We start from the raw sequence: 18,057 nt of genomic DNA, 5'->3' as shown, positions 1-18,057 counted from the left end.
TTAAGGAAACAATCCCATTTACCACTGCAACGAAAAGAATAAAATACCTAGGAATAAACCTACATAAGGAGACAAAGGATGTGTATGCAGAAAACTATAAGACTGAAAGAAATCAAAGACGACACAAACAGGTGGAGAGATATACCATGTTCTTGGATTGGAAGAATCAACATTGTGAAAATGACTATACTGCCCAAATCAGTCTACAGATTCAATGCAATCCGTATCAAATTACCAATGGCATTTTTCACAGGACTGGAACAAAAAATTTTACAATTTGTATTGGAGCCACAAAAGACCCCGAACAGCCAAAGTAATATCGAGAAAGAAAAACGGAGCTGCAGGAATCAGGCTCCTAGACTTCAGACTATCCTACAAAGCTACAGTAATTAAGATAGTATGGTACTGGCACAAAAATGGAAATACAGATCAATGGAACAGGATAGAAAGCCCACAGATAAACCCATGCACATAAGGTCACCTTATTTTTGATAAAGGAGGCAAGAATATACAATGGAGAAAAGACACCCTCTTCAATAAGTGGTGCTGGGAAAACTGGACAGGTACATGTAAAAGAATGAAGTTAGAACACTCTCTAACACCATACACAAAAATAAATTCAAAATGGATTAAAGTCCTAAATGTAAGGCCAGACACTATAAAACTCTTAGAGGAAAACCTAGGCAGAACACTCTATGACATAAATCACAGCACAGCAAGATCCTTTTTGACCCACCTCCTAGACAAATGGAAATAAGAACAAAAATAAACAAATGGGACCTAATGAAACTTAAAATCTTTTGCATAGCAAAGGAAACCATAAACAAGATGAAAAGACAACCCTCAGAATTGGAGAAAATATTAGCAAATGAAGCAACTGACAAAGGATTAATCTCCAAAATATACAAGCAGCTCATGCAGCTCAATATCAAAAAAACAAACAACCCAATCCCAAAATGGACAGAAGACCTAAATAGACATTTCTCCAAGGAAGATATACAGATTGCCAACCAACACATGAAAGGATGCTCAACATCACTAATCATTAGAGAAATGCAAATCAAAACTACAATGAGGTATCACCTCATACCAGTCAGAATGGCCATGATCAAAAAATCTACAGTAAATGCTGGAGAGGGTGTGGAGAAAAGGGAATCCTCTTGCACTGTTGGTGGGAATGTGAATTGTTGCAGCCAGCCACTATGGTGAACAGTATGGATGTTCTTTAAAAGACTAAAAATAGAACTACCATATGATCCAGCAATCCCACTCCTGGGCATACCCAGAGAAAACCATAATTCAAAAAGACGCATGCACCCCAATGTTCATTGAAACACTATTTACAATAGCCACGTCATGGATGCAACTTAAATGCCCATCGACAGATGAACAAATAAAGATGTCATACATATACACAATGGAATATTACTCAGCCATAAAAAGGAATAAAACTGGGTCATTTGTAGAGACATGGATGGACCTAGAGAGTGTCATACAGAGTGAAGCTAGAAAGAGAAAAGCAAAGACAGTATAGCAACGCATATATGTGGAGTCTAGAAATATGGTATAGATGATCTTATTTGCAAAGCAGAAATAGAGACACAGACGTAGAGAACAAATGTATGGATACCCAGGGGGAAAGGGGTGGGGTGGGAGGAATTGGGAGACTGGGATTGACAAATATACATTATTGATACTATGTATAAAATAGACAACTGATGGGAACATACTGTATAGCACAGGGAACTCTACCTAATGCACTGAGGTAACCTAAATGGAAGGGAAGTCCAAAAGGGAGGGGATATCTGTATGTGTATGGCTGATTCATTTTGTTGTGCCTTGGAGGCTAAAACAACAGTGTAAAGCAACCATACTCCAATAAAAATTAATTAAAAAAAAGAAAAAAGTGAACAATACATAGAGAATAAACGCAATCAGTGATAAAGAAACACATTATTCTTGACAGTAACAGTAATACGATATATGTTTGCTAAATGGATAAATGAATCTGTCATCAAGACAAAATGCAGGTATGAGTACAAAAAGATCAAATCCGCATTTTTGGATTTGTTTAAATCAAAAGTCAATTAAACCTGTGCTGTATAACACATTTCTTTAAAAAAAAAAAGCACATTTCTTCTCTAAATTATCTAGTTATATTAAATTGATATCAATTATTCAATTAAAGCCCACATATAGGAACATTATTGTTAAAGGATCAACTTTCATTATAAAATATTAACTATAAGTACTAAGATATTTTTATACCTCTTTTCACATTCCACAGTTTGTTTTGGCTTGTTTCTTGTGACGGAAGTTGAATGATTAAGAATCCTAGAAGTAAATCAACACATTAATTCCATAGTATATTAAAGAGAATAGTGTATATACATGATATAAGAGATGTCCATAAATAACTGCATCTGGTCCATGAAGATCTTTGCTAGAAAATAATATTTAAATGTTATTTAGATCAGATGCTCATAAGCGCACTGGCTATTATGAAGAAATGAAGTTCACCAACTCTTCCATGCATCTTCTCTTATAAACCCTTTCTCAAGGCTTGGATATCTTCAAGCCATGCTATTTCCCTGTGCATATCTAACTTTTGGCTGAGACAGAAGATAAAGAGATGCAGATTGTTTAGGTACCATCACAACTGATTTAGTTTTCCCAGGATAGCAAATGACAGGATCATGCTGATGTAATATCATTTTGCCTAATGTCAATAAAACTTAATTCAAAATGCAAAGCCAGTGCTAAAGTTCAATTCTTTAAAAAAAAACTCCACAAGTTTATTAAACTTTTAATAACCAAATGAAACAGTATTCGAAGAAAACCAAAAAAAAAAAAGAAAAATAAAGAATGATAAACGACTGTATGAGAGAACTATTTGTCCATAATTTTATGTAAGTCTAAGTGTTAATCTCAAAGTCAAAAGTAATGAATTATTAACTATCTTTCTTTAATATAAGTAACATATTTAAGAGTTCTTAATATTTACCCATTTACTATAGATATAAATGTTATCTTAATTTTCAATTTTAAGTTTAGTTTTATAAGGAGTAGAATATCTGCCTTTTATTCAAAATAATATCATCAGATGTCAACTATCAAAAGAATACACAGGAGAAAAGAAATTCCAAATTAAAGCTACATATTAACTATTAAAACACATAATGAAATCAATATAAGTGGGTAATTCCAGAAAGATGGTTAACATAAAGAAACCAATTTCCATTACCCCAGTTTCCTCACTAGCTTAGATCTAGTAGAGCCTCACCAGGAAGAAGTCCCAGTGAGGGGCAAAGGTCAACTATCACAAGCAAAGCAGTGTAGCTTTGCACCAAACAGTTTCGAGATTACTGACACCTTTGTGTGGGCAGGCACTAAAATTGTACTGAATCCCCAAATGCAGAAGAATTTAGATAATAAATTATCTAAGACTATGAGGAAAAATTACATCATTAAAGAGTGATTTTTAAAAAAGGAAGTAAATCCTAAGAGTTCTCTTCACAAGGAAAAAATTTTTTTCTATTTCTTTAGTTCTGTATCTATATGAGATGATGGATGTTCACTAAACTGCTTGTGATAATCACTTCATGATGTATGTAAGTCAAATCATTATACCAAACACCTTAAATTTATACAATGCTGTATGTCAACTGTATCTCAATAAAACTGAAAGAGAAAAAAATCTTAATTTAAAAAGGAGATATAGCAGTGTGAAATATCCGGGGGGGCAATGTCAGAATTATTCCCTGGGAAGGGGAGGTCAAACTACAGTGCCCTTCACTGCAGTAAATTCTGAATTCTCCCCATACCATACTCACTAGTGTTGTGATTATTTATGTGTATAAGTCATATTGGAGCAGAAAGAAAAAAAGTTGAGATCTACTTACCTATAAAATATATTTTATGTACTTGAAAATTCTCCTATGAAAAATTTTGTGTATAATTGATATTTAATATTTTACTCTGTGATACTCAAAGTTAAAATAAGTGTCTGTTTTATCTAAGTACCTCTTCTAGATTATTAAGACACTTCCCCAATCCAGGTACCAGTACTGAGTTTTAAGTAAAAGACTATATAATTCTATATAATTCAGCTGCATCAACCTGGCCCCTTAATACTTAAGGCGTCCACAAACTCTAGATACCTTGATGCACGTCCTGCTGCTCTGGTCCTCTGGAACAGTTTTTCACTGAATGATGCTCTATAACATAAAGGTCTCCGTCTGTATTCACATTTCACGTACATCAACCAAACCAAAAGATGGAAGAAGTAAGATGTTTTGGGAGAGGATAGGGAAGTCATTAGTAAAGCAAGCAGAAAAGAAAGAATGGATAGATTTTAAGGGTTGAGAGAACTACCTGATTAGTTATAACAAGCTAGAGATTAACATGATGCTCCTCAAATTAGAGTTCACGTGATCAGAAAAAAAAAATCACATGAAAAGGTAATGTACATAATTTCTATAATTCTAAACCAAAATAATAAACTGCTCAAAATCTGATTTTGCTTTCCATGATCCTTAATTAATTATACTTCAATATAGCTTTTCATAATTACTTTTTTAAATTTAGCTATATCACATAGCACTCAGAAGCACATGTTTGTACAGTAAGTAAAAATTCTCAGGACACACCTAAAAGCTAACAAAATAATTATTAAAAGTAAAGACGTAATAGAAAATACTATAGAATAAGTTAGAAGGAATGAACATGCAATGGGAACCAGTCAACTGAAGCTATTCATTGCTTGCATGTATTATAATCCTTTCTTTAGGATGATAATCAAACAAATTTTAAGAAGCCAGTTAAACATCTACTTAATCAGCCATGTAATAAGAAAATCAGTATAAGAAGAGCAGTAGCCACTTCTCTAATGTTAACATACATAAGTAGAGTTGGTGGAAATTTGAAGAATTGGCTAAGTAATTTACAGAGCAACATTATTTTAAAATAATGATTTTTTAAGACAATAGTTTTTTATTTAGCTTCCCAAATTATAGTGAAGATAAAATTATGATTTGTGGAGATAAAATTATGATTTGTGGAACAGCTATTTTAATATAGACAAAGTCATTGATTCAGGGGGACTTCAATACACTCAAATACCAGTAGAAATAATCCAATAGTTTGACAAAGGGGATAAAGATTAGCTTTTAAAAATTTAACAATAAACTGTCAATACAAAGTAGTTTAATCTATGCATCTCAGACAAAGAAGGGGCAGTCTTCTAAATAACTAGGCTTCAGACTTTGAACACTTATGAGTTATCTACTTGATGGTTTATTTGGTGATCCTTTTCCCCACCCTTTTTGATTATTAATTCTGTGTGATATCTTCTTGTTACTTTCCTAGGACAGTTTCATCCACCGAGTACTAGTATAAACCTTCTTTAAGAATCACAGATATTTTAAAAAACAGTGCAAACTAAACAAGTGGCAAAGCTGCTCTAAGAAAATCATCACTAAACTCAACATAAGCAATTTTTAAATTGCCTCTAATTTTGGAGTACACGCATGGCTTCTTTTAGCTGAGAGTTAACACTGCATTTACCTTTGACTAGTAGCTAGCTAAAGAGCAGTTAAATAGTAAGCATACAGTCAAAGTAGGAGTCTTAAGTGGTACTTCCTGATATACAAAGATAATCTTACCCCAGATAAACTATTTTAAATCAAGACTAACAATAAACAAACAAAAACATTACAATGATTATGTTAAAACTTAAAAAGAAATTTTACAACTCCTGGTTGACTTGCAATTTTAAATAGCATTTCAGATTCTTCATTAATAAAGTTGGAATCTAAAACAACACAGTGTGAAAGGGAAAAACTACAACCAGAGAAGGTATACAAACTCACATCCTCTAAGGCATATATTCTTATACAAGATTACTTTTGACTTTTTGGACTCACTCAAATTTTAGTATTGTAACAGTAAACAAAAAATTTTAATTATCTACATCTAAGACATATAAGCAATAGCAACATATTTTAGAAGGAAGGATGAGATCATTTAATGGAGAAAACACTAGATTCAGCATAAAAAAATTCTGGGATCTAATTTAAATTGTCTACAGATTACAAATTTTAAAAGTAAAATGTACTCCTTACTTTATGAACAGATATTATAAAATTTTAATGCCTTCAAAAATTAGACATAGTTATAACATTAATGTCACTGCATATTAATATTTAATCCAAAAAGCTCTTATATTTGTATGCACTAACATCTGAAAAGGAGAATGAAGTAGAGAAACAGTTCAGAGAGAGAGGAATTAATTTTGTATAAATCTCAAAAAATAACAGAAATTATGTAGAGAGAACAAATTAACTAAATTAATGGTTCCTATTAGCTTTAAATTTGTTGATCTCATTTTCAAGCAATTATTTAACCAGTAACAGTATTACTGAGTACCTACTATGTACAGTGCTAGGCGCTGTTTTGTTCTGATTACAAAACTATCACAAAAACAAGACCTATGAAACATCATTTGATGTTGTATCTAGGCTAGAAAGAATAATTTGTCAGAGGGATAGATGAAAAACTAATACAACAATAGGAGAAAATTGAAAATATAGAAATGTTATATGTGGCAATGTTAAAATCTAAAATTATGCACTCAAATGCTATTCTTAACACAATGAGAGAAATGGATATTGTTGTGGGTTCTTATAAAATCAGTATTCTCTGTCCATAATGATAAATGCAATTTTTTCACCTGCCAGGTAGAGGAGGTAGAAACTCAACTATTTTTTAAGCTACACAGAGCAGGTGGTGGCTTGCTTCATCAAACCTCTTAAACCAATGGAGAGATCAATACTTTAATTATACTGAAGGGGGAAAACACACACAACCTCATAAGTAGCCAATTTTTAAAAAGCCCAGTTAAAAATGAATCATAGGAAAAGATTAGAAGATAAGATTCACAGAAAAGGGTGACAGAAAGTTATGGCAGAAGAAAAATGTCAATTGAGAGTGAGGATACATTAGATATAGATATAGAAGGGATAAAGATGAGTGATATTTTCTAGTATGGTTTTCAATTCTATAAATGCAGTAGCAGTGCAAAAAAAAGATACTGAGTGATTATTTTTTAAAAATAGTGGCCCCTAAAACCACACATCTGTCATTGAATAAGTTTTAATAGTAATTATTTTTCAAAGCATCTTTGAAATGCCAGTATACTTTTTTAAGCTTCCCAAAACATGGTCATGTGATCCATAAACATTTATTGCTTTGAATAAGTAAAATGCTTAGTAGTTATCCATGTTAAGTGCACCAAAATTATTCTTTTAATTTTCTCAAAACAAAAAAATCTCAGATCTGCTTTATTATTTCAAAACTATAAATTCAGTACTCTCAGTACATGAAGATGGCAATAAAGCTGACCCTCAGCAGCACATAGAACTTTTTCTGTATTAAAAATGGACCTGCACTGATTTTACACTCATTAACACAATGTCCTCCTCATTGCCAATAACACGCATTTGGAGAAAGCCCAGCCAGAGGGAGAAATGCTCCTTGACCAAGAAACAGACTAAAGTGAACCTGTGACTCTCAAATCGTCACACTGATTTAATCAACGATTATATAATTCAGTTCAATTTTAAGGAGTTTACACATATCCCAAGTAACTCAAAATCTGATAAAAAGCACACTATATACTTGTGACACGTACTTGGAAAAAAATACTCATAACATATTTAATGCTACTGTGAGCTAAGGTGAATATCAACAATTATTATTATTGAGCACCAGGAATAAAAAAGAGATATCAAAGCAATAATTAAATATAATGACTAGATGAGTATAAAGTATTCTGTTAATTGTATATGTAACTTTCTGTTTCTCTCCTAAGAATTTCCTATTGTCTTTTAGTAGTTAGTCCCTTGAAATAGATCTTAAGATGGTCCTATTATTTACTGTTTATTTGATAATCTTTAAATACTCAGATTTAATGATTATAAAAGTTGCCCACTTAAATCTCATTATTGAAAAAGATACCTGTTCTTCTGCTCTTGCTGCAATAACTGAGCAGCTATTTTCCTCAAATCCGTTACTTCTTTCAAACCATCATCTTCTTCCTCGGCAAGTAATTGCTCTTTCCCAAGTCTGAAAGGTGACACAAACATGGTTATCCAAAAAGTAAAGCAGATGATATTTTATGCCAGCTTCCAAATGTAGAAACCATTTTTTATTTTTAATAGCATGTGAAAGCTAAAGCCCTATAACATCCTTGTATTTAAAATGTTAAAATAAGAAATAAAGAATATTTAAGGAATATAAAAACATATCTATCCTCTCAATAGGCAACGTGGCATACTGGTTATATTAATATAATTAATGGCTAAAAGGTAAACTGCACCACCATTTTGTAATTTCTGAAATGTGTAATGGCCATAGTAATTTAACAATGCATATTCTCCATCTTGAGTGTAATAAGGACCACAGAGCTCTATTTGGCCTATCTTTAGAGATAGAAAATGTTATGAAAATCTCTCATTTTATCAAGCCACTCTACTCTTATCAGTTTATTCATTTTGATTTTCAAAATCTCTATGTAAGATGTTTAAGTAGTAGAAATGCAAAATAGATTGACAGACTGGCAATTTGCCAAAAAACACTCATTAAAATATATAGTTTTATCATTCAAACAGAACAAAGAAATTTTAAAATTGTCCTCCAAAGTCTAGTAATTTTACCCCAAAGGTATTTCATTTAAAAAATGGTACCAAGCCTAAGACTCTGCATCTTTACCATATCTTGCATGCCACTGGAGACTCAAGTATAGGCAACTGTCCTCATGAGATAAGGTGAGAAAGTAAGAGATGAATGAAATATAGAGTACAAGACAAAGCACTGTATCTCCCTATGGGGTACCAGAGATGATTAATTAATGACTGTTAAAAAGTTACCAATGAGGTCATTTGGGGGAAGCACAATGCAGAGAAAAGAGAAAAACTTGGGGATCAGAGAGAGAGAGCTAGGTTCACACCCGAGGTTCTAGTGGACACTAGCTAAGTAGTTCTAGACAAGAAACTTCAGTCTCCGAGCTTCACCTTCCTCATCTGTAAAAATGTGGACAATATCGACCCCACAGGATTTAGTGAAGATTAAGAAACATGGCAAAGCACATAGCACAGATCCTGGTATATGGTAGGTATTCAACAAATGCTCCTTCCTTCCTGCAGCTATGAAGTAACTTGAAGGAGTGACTGAAAAATGTGGTAGGTCATATTCCATCATTTCATAAGATAAATGATACAGAAAAGATCCAAAGTACAATTATTTTAATAAAATAGAGAAGTAAATACCCTTAAAATTACCATAACCAGTCTGATGAAACAGAAAGTGTATTAGACCAAGAGTCAGAACACCTGAGTTCCAGACATTTGAAACTCCAAGCCTCAGTATCCTTATTGGTTAAATTATGCCAATACCATCTGTTTTAAAGAGTTGTTAGATAGCTCAAATGAGGCAATGTATGGGAAGGTACAGTACTCTTCAGTAATAATAATGGGTGATATTATAATTACACTTATAGGGGAAAACAGAGTATATACTACACTCAACTTATATGTTCAGTATAATTCTCAGTTTAATTGAGGAATGCAGACAGATGAAATATTCACAAATTAACTATCTGAACTTAACAGGTAAATGAACAAAAAAAAATATTCGTTCAAGTAGAAATATCTAAAGAATATTTCAAGTATTAGTAAGTAACATTTCAATTTGAGAATTAGTGTGTGCTTACGTTTTTTCATCTCCCAATTCTTCATTTTTCTGAGATTTTTCAGGGCCTTTTTCTTTTCCCTTATATAAAAGAAAGTTATCATTTTAAAATGTATTGTTCACTTTTGTGAGATTAAAGAGAACATGTTATTAATACTTGTTCAAAGTTTTCTTTACCTTAAGGAAAGTGACAAATGATCCAATAGGTGCATCTCCCTGTTCAGGAACTGCTACATCATCTGTGTTGGGGTCAGTAAAATCATACACCTCCTGGTCTAAGTATAGATTAATATTTATTAGAAAATATGAATAGTAAACAGTATTCTCTGACACTGCAGTGCTTAGAAAAAAGTACATTTTCCCAATAAAAGAGTTGGTCAAAGATACTATAATTTTTTAAAGGCCATTTTAAATAAAATATTCATTTTTAATAAGAGCTATGTACATGATATAAAAATAGCAGACACCATATGAATTACCTTTCTGAGAATCAAGTTTACTTCCTACTGAGTGACTGTCATTTCTTGATGTCTGCTCTCTATTTGATTCTGAGACTTGAGAATGAAGGCTGATTGTGTCGTCATCTGATGGCTGAACAGAATAAGCAAAAAGTAAAAATGAGGCGTTTTAAACAAATGATAAGGATTAAGTTGCTTTAATATCACATCTTAAGTATAGAACATCTGATTTAAATCTCCAGTTTTCAAACCAAAAATTAATGAGGTTTACTGTTCTGCTTTTTAAAACGTGCATGTCTTTTTTTCATTTGAAGTCATAAAATGCATGATGATCATATTTTTAAGCAAAAGAAATCAAGTGTGTGCAAGTGTCTATTTCAAAGCTCTAATAAAATTTTAAAATAAAACAGTTCAGCAACAGAGAAGACTCACTTCCGTTGTAGACAATCGTTTCTCTCCGTTATCACTTCCAATTCCAGAGTCAGGGCCATGATTTTTATTTGGATAAAAATCTTCCATACTATGGAAATACAAATTCTAAGGGCAGTTAGGGTTTTCTTCTTAAATAGATAATACATAATTGACCTAAAATTTCCCTAGATAATACAGTCTTACACATTTTTGATATGTAGGATCCTTAAAGACATGAGGAGAAAAATATCAGATCATACAAAACACTTTATTCATGTCCCTCATGTAATATTTTTCTTTCATGTGCTCTGTTGTAAAAACTTAACAATAGCTTATTATTTCTCCTGAGAGATTCAGAAAAGCAGACAGCCCTGCTAGAAAATCATCTTGATAAAGACCTATTTTTATCAGTTTGACAAATTTCACCACAGAATGCTGAAATGTTTTTTAACTTTAATTCATAGTTTTTTCTTCATTATCTTTAAAAATATATTTTAGATTTGTAAATAAGGCCCATTTAGTAATTAACAAAAGAGAAAAAAGGCAAAAAAAAGTCTGTGACTCATTGAATAAGCAATTGTTTTGGTGTGAGGATAGAGCTGTCCTTGCAAATTTCTGAATTACAGTATGCCACCCAGGTTGCAAAATATTTTTCACTTTAATTTGCAAATTTACTATACACTCTACACTGACCACTGATTATGTGCCAGGAATTGGGCTAGGTGCTTTAAAGGTAATACCTTATACATTCCTTGTGAAAACTCTAGCAGGTTAGTGGTGCTTTTTCATTTTATGGAAGAGGAAAGTGAGGCCAGGAGGGGTTGAAAAAATTGCCCAATGACACGCAACTTGCAAATGGCAGTCTAAATTTGTTCCCAAGATTATCTAACACTAAAGTCCCTAATCTTAATCACTATGCTATACTCCCTCCCCAAATACTGATTTTATACTTTTCAAAAGTATATCAACAAACTTAGGGAAGCAATTACCAAGTGTCAAGGCACTATGCTGAACACCTGAGATGAGATGAATTTTAAAATGTTTGGCTTCAAAGGGCTCTCAGCCCAGAGGGGAAGGGAGTATGTTTATATGTTTTGAAGAATATGACAAAGGTAAATATAAAGTGCTGTGAGAAAAGAGAGATTAACTAATTCTCCTTGGTAAGGTTAGGAAAGGCCTCATCCAAGAAAGTGGCATTTGAGATGAATCTTGAAGGATGAAAAGAGGCAACAATTGCTAGCATTTGTTAAGTGTCTACATTGTGTTAGATACTATGCCAGGTACACATATTTTATTTATAATCCTTACATTATACAATTTACGCATTATTTCTTTTTACAAATGAAGATAATACAGCTTATAAAAGTTAACTTCCCAAGGGGAAAAATTATGACATTTACTGAATATTATCCATTGAACTAGTTGCCAAGCACACATTTAATTCTCACAACAAGCTTATAAGTGTGTATTGCTAACATTTTAAATAAAGAAACAGGCTCAGAGAGATTAAATAATTTACACAGCCCACAGAGGAATTAAGAGAGAGGTTAAACCATGATTAGAACTGAAATCCATCTGACTCCACTGCACAATAATACATCCATGTACTATACTAAAATACATTGGTGTATTCGTAATAGACGATAATGATAATAATAAGCTATTTGTTGAGGAATTATTATGGATAAGACATTGTGTTAAGTACTCTATATACATTATTTCATTTAATTCTGACAGCATCCATATGGTTATTTCCCTTTTCATATATAATAAAGCTGAGAACCAGAGATATCATGACACAAGGACATACAGTTATTAAGGGTTGGAGAAGAGCTTCACAGGCATATTATGTCTGACTCCAAAAGCTGATGATAAGTATAGCTACTGTAATGCCTATGTAAAATAAAGAGTTTACAAAATAGTCAAGGCACAGAAAGTAGTAAGAACCATATAGCCAAGAACATGAGTGTGAAACTCAAAGTACGAGAACTGTGAGTGAGAGATAAGCACACTCAAAAGCCAACTCATAAATAAACTCTATTGACCTGCACTGTCCAATACAGTAGCCACCAGTCATACATGGCTATTGAGCATCTGAAATGTGACTAGTCCAAATTGAGACATGCTATAAATGTAAAATACATACTAGATTTCAAAGATTCAAAAGGAAGAAAAAGAATGTGAAATAACTTACTAATTTTTTACATTTAATTATAAGTTGAAATGACATGATATATTGGGTTAAGTAACATACATTATTAAAATTAATTTCACCTGCTTATTACTTTTAAGTGAGCTACAAGAAAATTTAAAATTACTTACGTGGCTCACATTGCCTTTCTATTGGACGGCACTGCTAGAGAACATCTCCAAAATATATCTCAATTCTGTCCACTCCTTTTAATCTCTACTGCAATAACCCTATTCAAGACCCCTTGATCTCTTGGCAGTACCACAACAACCTAACTAGTCCCTGTACTTCTACTCTTGTATACTTCCAATGTATTCTCTCTGTAAGAGCCAAAATAGTTTTTTTTTAACATAATTCAGATCATGTTATTCTCCTGTTTATAACTGTCCAATGACTTCCCACTGTACTTTAAATAAAATTCAAACTCCTTACCACAGCCTCCAAAGCCCCCACATGACTTCAGCCCTGACTACCTCTCCAAAATCAACTTGTACCACAATGCTTGCCTCCTTTCAGCTTTTTAACACAGCAAGTTTCTTCCTAACTTAACGCCTTTGCACATGGCATTATTTCTGCCTGAAATGCTCTTCCCCCGACTCTTGCCACAGCTAGCTTGCTTTTCTCCTTCCACATCTTGACTTAAAACCTCACCTTCTCAGAGACATTCCCTGACCACACTCCTGAAACCTGTTCCTTTCTTTCAAAGCAGTCACCACAATTTGAAATTATATGTGTGTGTGTGTGTTCTTGCTTTATTTACTGACTGACATCCTCCACTAGAATGTGAGCTTCATGAGAGCCAAGGCCAATGTGTATATAATTAAATAAAATATACCCGGTAGGCATTCAACTGATATTTTTATTTATTTATTTATTTATTTATTTATTTATTTATTTTTGCGGTACGCGGGCTTCTCACTGTTATGGCCTCTCCCGTTGCAGAGCACAGGCTCCAGACACGCAGGCTCAAGCGGCTATGGCTCACGGGCCCAGCCGCTCCGCGGCATGTGGGATCTTCCCGGACCGGGGCACGAACCCGTGTCCCCTGCATCGGCAGGCGGACTCTCAACCACTGCACCACCAGGGAAGCCCCAACTGATATTTTTAAAATAAATAAATGACTAATACAATGAATGCTGTTACTAAAGTAATTTTTAAATAAATATAAAGCATACTAATAGAGATTAGTATATGAATTAATTCTAATTTTTATAGAATTGTTTGGTCTACTATCTTTTATAATATTAAACAAAATAATCTTTGGGAACTAAATTTAATGTTCTGATATTTAATTCTACTGAGGCAACAAAAATATTCAAGAAAAAGTCCTATTTGTGAATTCAAGAACCTGCACTGTTAACAACAGTATACTCTCATCCAACTCCAAATTATTTTCCATGCTACTAGACGGAATTATGTTTTCATAAAATTGTTCAGACCAATCTACATCTCGAAAGGATGAATTAAAAACAAAATATCAAATCTAACATTTCAAAATCTCATGAGTAGAAAAACACCAATATCATAGAGAACATCAATGGTAACTCAACTTTGATCCAGACATAAAGAATATGAAGGTGAAAGGTATCCCGAAATGTCTTGCTCTTCCACTAACCTCAGTTCAAAGTCAAATTCTACTTGTTATTTGAAACGTACAACAGAGTGATCACAGGAGTAAATTAACAGTTGTCAAGTGCTGAGAAATTAGTGTTTCTGTACTATAATGTCAAATCTTTACATTTTACTACTAAAAGCTTTAATAATAAATTTTTGAGAAAATTCCAAATGTATTCTAGTATACCAAAAGTTCATTCTATGATGGTGATATTTCACTTCAGCCAATTATTTAACACTGGGCCAATCAGTCTAAGTATATTCAGTATACCTGAGATTAATAAATATCTTTTATATAGAAAGAAGACACAATCATCATGAAATGAGACTGTCAGAATATTACATTACCTGTCTGTGAGAGGTTGGGAGGGCATTCTTTTACTCAATGATGGAAGATCCAGAGAATCTGGTTTCTTATCCATTCTGCAACATGCTTGGATATTTAAGTATTTAAATATGTGTACTTTACCTTTTAAACATATCTGTCAGTAAATAATAAAGATTTAATTATATAGGTCCAAATATAAATGTCATCTACCAATTTATTGATAAATTTTAATAATCTCAAATTATTTGGAGACATAACAATCATGAGAGATACTTTGCATATTTAAATAATTTGTACTTCTGACACTAGGTGAAAAAAATCTGACAACACTGATACCAACTAAAATTCTATTGCGGTCTCTGTTCTTATTAGAAAAAATAAGTTAATTTTTCTGTATTTCACTGGGTTTTTTGTTAAAAGCACAATGTACAAACCACTAAACAATATAAAATTTATAATTCATGAAAGTTGCCTTTATTTGAAAAAAATGAAAAGAAATATATTCATTGTAGTGGTGAGAACAGAAAATAGTAATTCTTTAAAGTAATCTCATCAGAATCACTAAGTCATTTGGGCTAAACACTGGAAGAAAGCTAATCAAAAGAATGTAAATATAGGAAAAATGAATTTGTTGAAAGGTGTGACGGTAGGCCAGTTAGAATAAAATAAAGCTTTAAATGGTCAATTCAACTAAGACAATATCCTGAAAAGTTATTTTCATTGGTGATAAAGAAAAGGAATAATGAAGGGAAAAATACTATGTGAAAGAAAATATTCTATATAAAAAAGATAGACAATGCACAGTAGGGAAACAGTAAGTCAGCTTTACAAAGGTTAACTACAGTCACCATAAGTGTTATCGAATAAATATTTCTCAAAAATTAGAATAAAAAATGTTTTGTTTTATGGGCACACATAACCTAGCAACACACAAAACAATGAACAAAGAAAACAGTAAGAAAAGTACATTAAAATGTAATTATCATTCCACGTAGAAAGGATAAACCTAATAGATACCAGATCTGACCTGACCACTGAAAAACTTCATTTAAGAGGAAAATTTAAAACATCTGAGCTATTAGAATATAAATACACTACCAATTAAAATGTATCCTATTATCTGTCCAAATTATTTTTAAAAATTATCTATTTCCAAATTAAATGATGGCAAATTACTTTCTTTTGTAAATTTAATTTATATCATAATAATTCATGTACATAGTTTTAAAAATCAAAGTGAATTACAAAACTGATAACAAAAACTTAATCCCCCATTCCACCCCTTTCAATCTCTAAGACCCAGTCCTCACATTCAACTCTTTCAGTTGGTTTCTGCTTTTTACCTTCATATTTATAAATAACATGGGTCTAATGCTATTTTTTTATTTTTCAATTATATATTTTATTTATTGAGGTCTTACTAAGGAAGATGAGGACTTAGATTCCTTATGTTACCACTACCACTGAGGCATGAGATAGATGGGCTCCTGGCTGAGCAGCTGGAGCCTGTCCCCTGTGGACAGATATCCCAAGATAAAGATAATGGCAGGAGCAAGGAGGAGCTGAGTCCTGCTTGGATGAAAGATAAAGAGACCATGTATTTCTCATTCTTGAGGTCAAGGAGACCTCCCCAACTACACATGCGCAGAAAGGTTCCTCAGAGGTCAGAGAAGGGAGGGGGCGCCAGACCATAATATGTTTGGTTAACTTCCCAGAAATCCTTGCACTGGAATCCATCTGGCTGAAAGAGGCATGCGCACACAGGAGAGGACCCTGAGTTAAACCAAATATGGACTCAGAGCCAGGCAAAGTGAGATGATTGGCCAGAGGAAACCCGGAAGAACTGCCCTATATAAGTGATTTGAATCACCTCTCTGGTGCCCTCCTGCTCATTAAGGAGGACGCCCACACTCTTTCTCTCCAGGTGTGTATCTCAGCTTTGCTTCTGTCTTAACAGTTTCTCTGTGTGCTCTCCCACTTGTGCTGTGTCTCTAAACTTTGTACCTGTTTTTACAGTTTTTGCCTCCTTGAAACATTCTTGCTTTCAAACGTGGCAAGAGCCAGGGAAACTTTGTTTCTAGCCTCTAGCCCCTGGTGGTCTAGTGGCTAGGATTCCTGGTTTTCACCCAGTCTACCCAGGTTCAATTCCTGGGCAGGGAATTAAGATCTCACTTCAAGCCATCGCTCACTGCTGTCTCCACAAGATCACCACCACTATCACATATCATCAAACCACCTTCCTCCCATCCCCAATCCCTACCAACTCATATAAACATACTTCCTCCCTCTTCAGAAGCATAACATAGTGGTTAGAGCATGGATTCTGGAGTCAGACTACCTTGGTCTGAAACCAGGCTCCACCATATGCTAGCCGTGTGACCTTGGACAAGTCACTAAACATCTATGCCTCTGTTTCCTCCTATATAAAATGAGGTATAATGACAGTACCTGTTTTATAGGGTTGCTATAAGAAATGAATTAATGCATGTAAAGCATTTTCAACAGTGCCTGGAGCATGGTAAGTGCCATATAAATCTCTGCTATTATTATAACTATGTCACAATTTTTCATTAAATCAAAATCCAGTATGTACAATATTATGACCAAGAAAATATTCACAGATGAGCTACACAGGTTAGTTAGATTACACTTCCTTTCTCCTGTAAGTTTTTTTTTCCCTAAAATGACTACTTGTCCCATGTTTTTCCTCTGCATAATTTTCTGTATGCCTATTACTAATTCATTCCTGACTCTGACAGAACTGTAAAACATCGCTCCATATTGACAAACACATCAAGTCAGGAATCAATTTCTTTCTTCTTTTTCTATTTTCTTTTTGGAGACAACCCCCCTATTCCAAACTGACTTGTTGCTCTCTAGGTCTATGCATACCTGTTTATCTTGGACATAAATTCTTTCTTAATTTACTCCCTCATTTTGATATAGTATATCCTCTGCTAGCTTCCTAGTAAAGGGTGCAGGAGAGCTAAAATTTCTGAGATCTTTCATGTTTGAAACTTTTTTCTATCTTACATTTAACTGATAGTTTGACTTTATAAAGTTGGAGATATTTCCTCAGTCTTTGAAGGCATCATTCTAACATCTTCTAGCTTCCCATGCTGCTGCTGAGAAGTCATTCTGATTACCACCGCTATGAATGTGACCCATTTTGTTTCAATGGAAGCCTTTCAGTGTTTTTGGTCTTTCATGTTAGAAATTATTTCTGCAATATCTAGTGATCCATTGCTGTCTGTTCATTTTCAAAGTGAAACAATAAGAAGCCAAATGGAAGCTCTATGTATGAGGGA

At 33.3% G+C, this 18,057-nt stretch overlaps 1 protein-coding gene across 2 annotated transcripts in view; it reads right to left on the bottom strand.

Annotated features, from left to right (window-relative positions):
• LRCH2 (leucine rich repeats and calponin homology domain containing 2) overlaps nucleotides 1–18,057 on the bottom strand; it is a 91,677-nt gene that overhangs the window by 31,256 nt on the left and 42,364 nt on the right. For both annotated transcript variants that reach the window (XM_060137575.1, XM_060137576.1), the window contains exons 6-12: nucleotides 14,770–14,903; nucleotides 10,638–10,725; nucleotides 10,227–10,338; nucleotides 9,925–10,022; nucleotides 9,770–9,828; nucleotides 8,017–8,124; nucleotides 2,269–2,334 (exon numbers count right to left, since the gene is read on the bottom strand). In XM_060137575.1, the coding sequence (XP_059993558.1) occupies nucleotides 2,269–2,334; nucleotides 8,017–8,124; nucleotides 9,770–9,828; nucleotides 9,925–10,022; nucleotides 10,227–10,338; nucleotides 10,638–10,725; nucleotides 14,770–14,903 (665 nt within the window). The remainder of the gene's footprint in view (nucleotides 1–2,268; nucleotides 2,335–8,016; nucleotides 8,125–9,769; nucleotides 9,829–9,924; nucleotides 10,023–10,226; nucleotides 10,339–10,637; nucleotides 10,726–14,769; nucleotides 14,904–18,057) is intronic.

This window comes from Lagenorhynchus albirostris, chromosome X (assembly GCF_949774975.1).
Source record: "Lagenorhynchus albirostris chromosome X, mLagAlb1.1, whole genome shotgun sequence".
Classification (NCBI taxonomy): domain Eukaryota; kingdom Metazoa; phylum Chordata; class Mammalia; order Artiodactyla; family Delphinidae; genus Lagenorhynchus; species Lagenorhynchus albirostris.
Note: the sequence above shows the minus strand (reverse complement) of the source record. Positions and strands in the feature narration are given on the sequence as shown.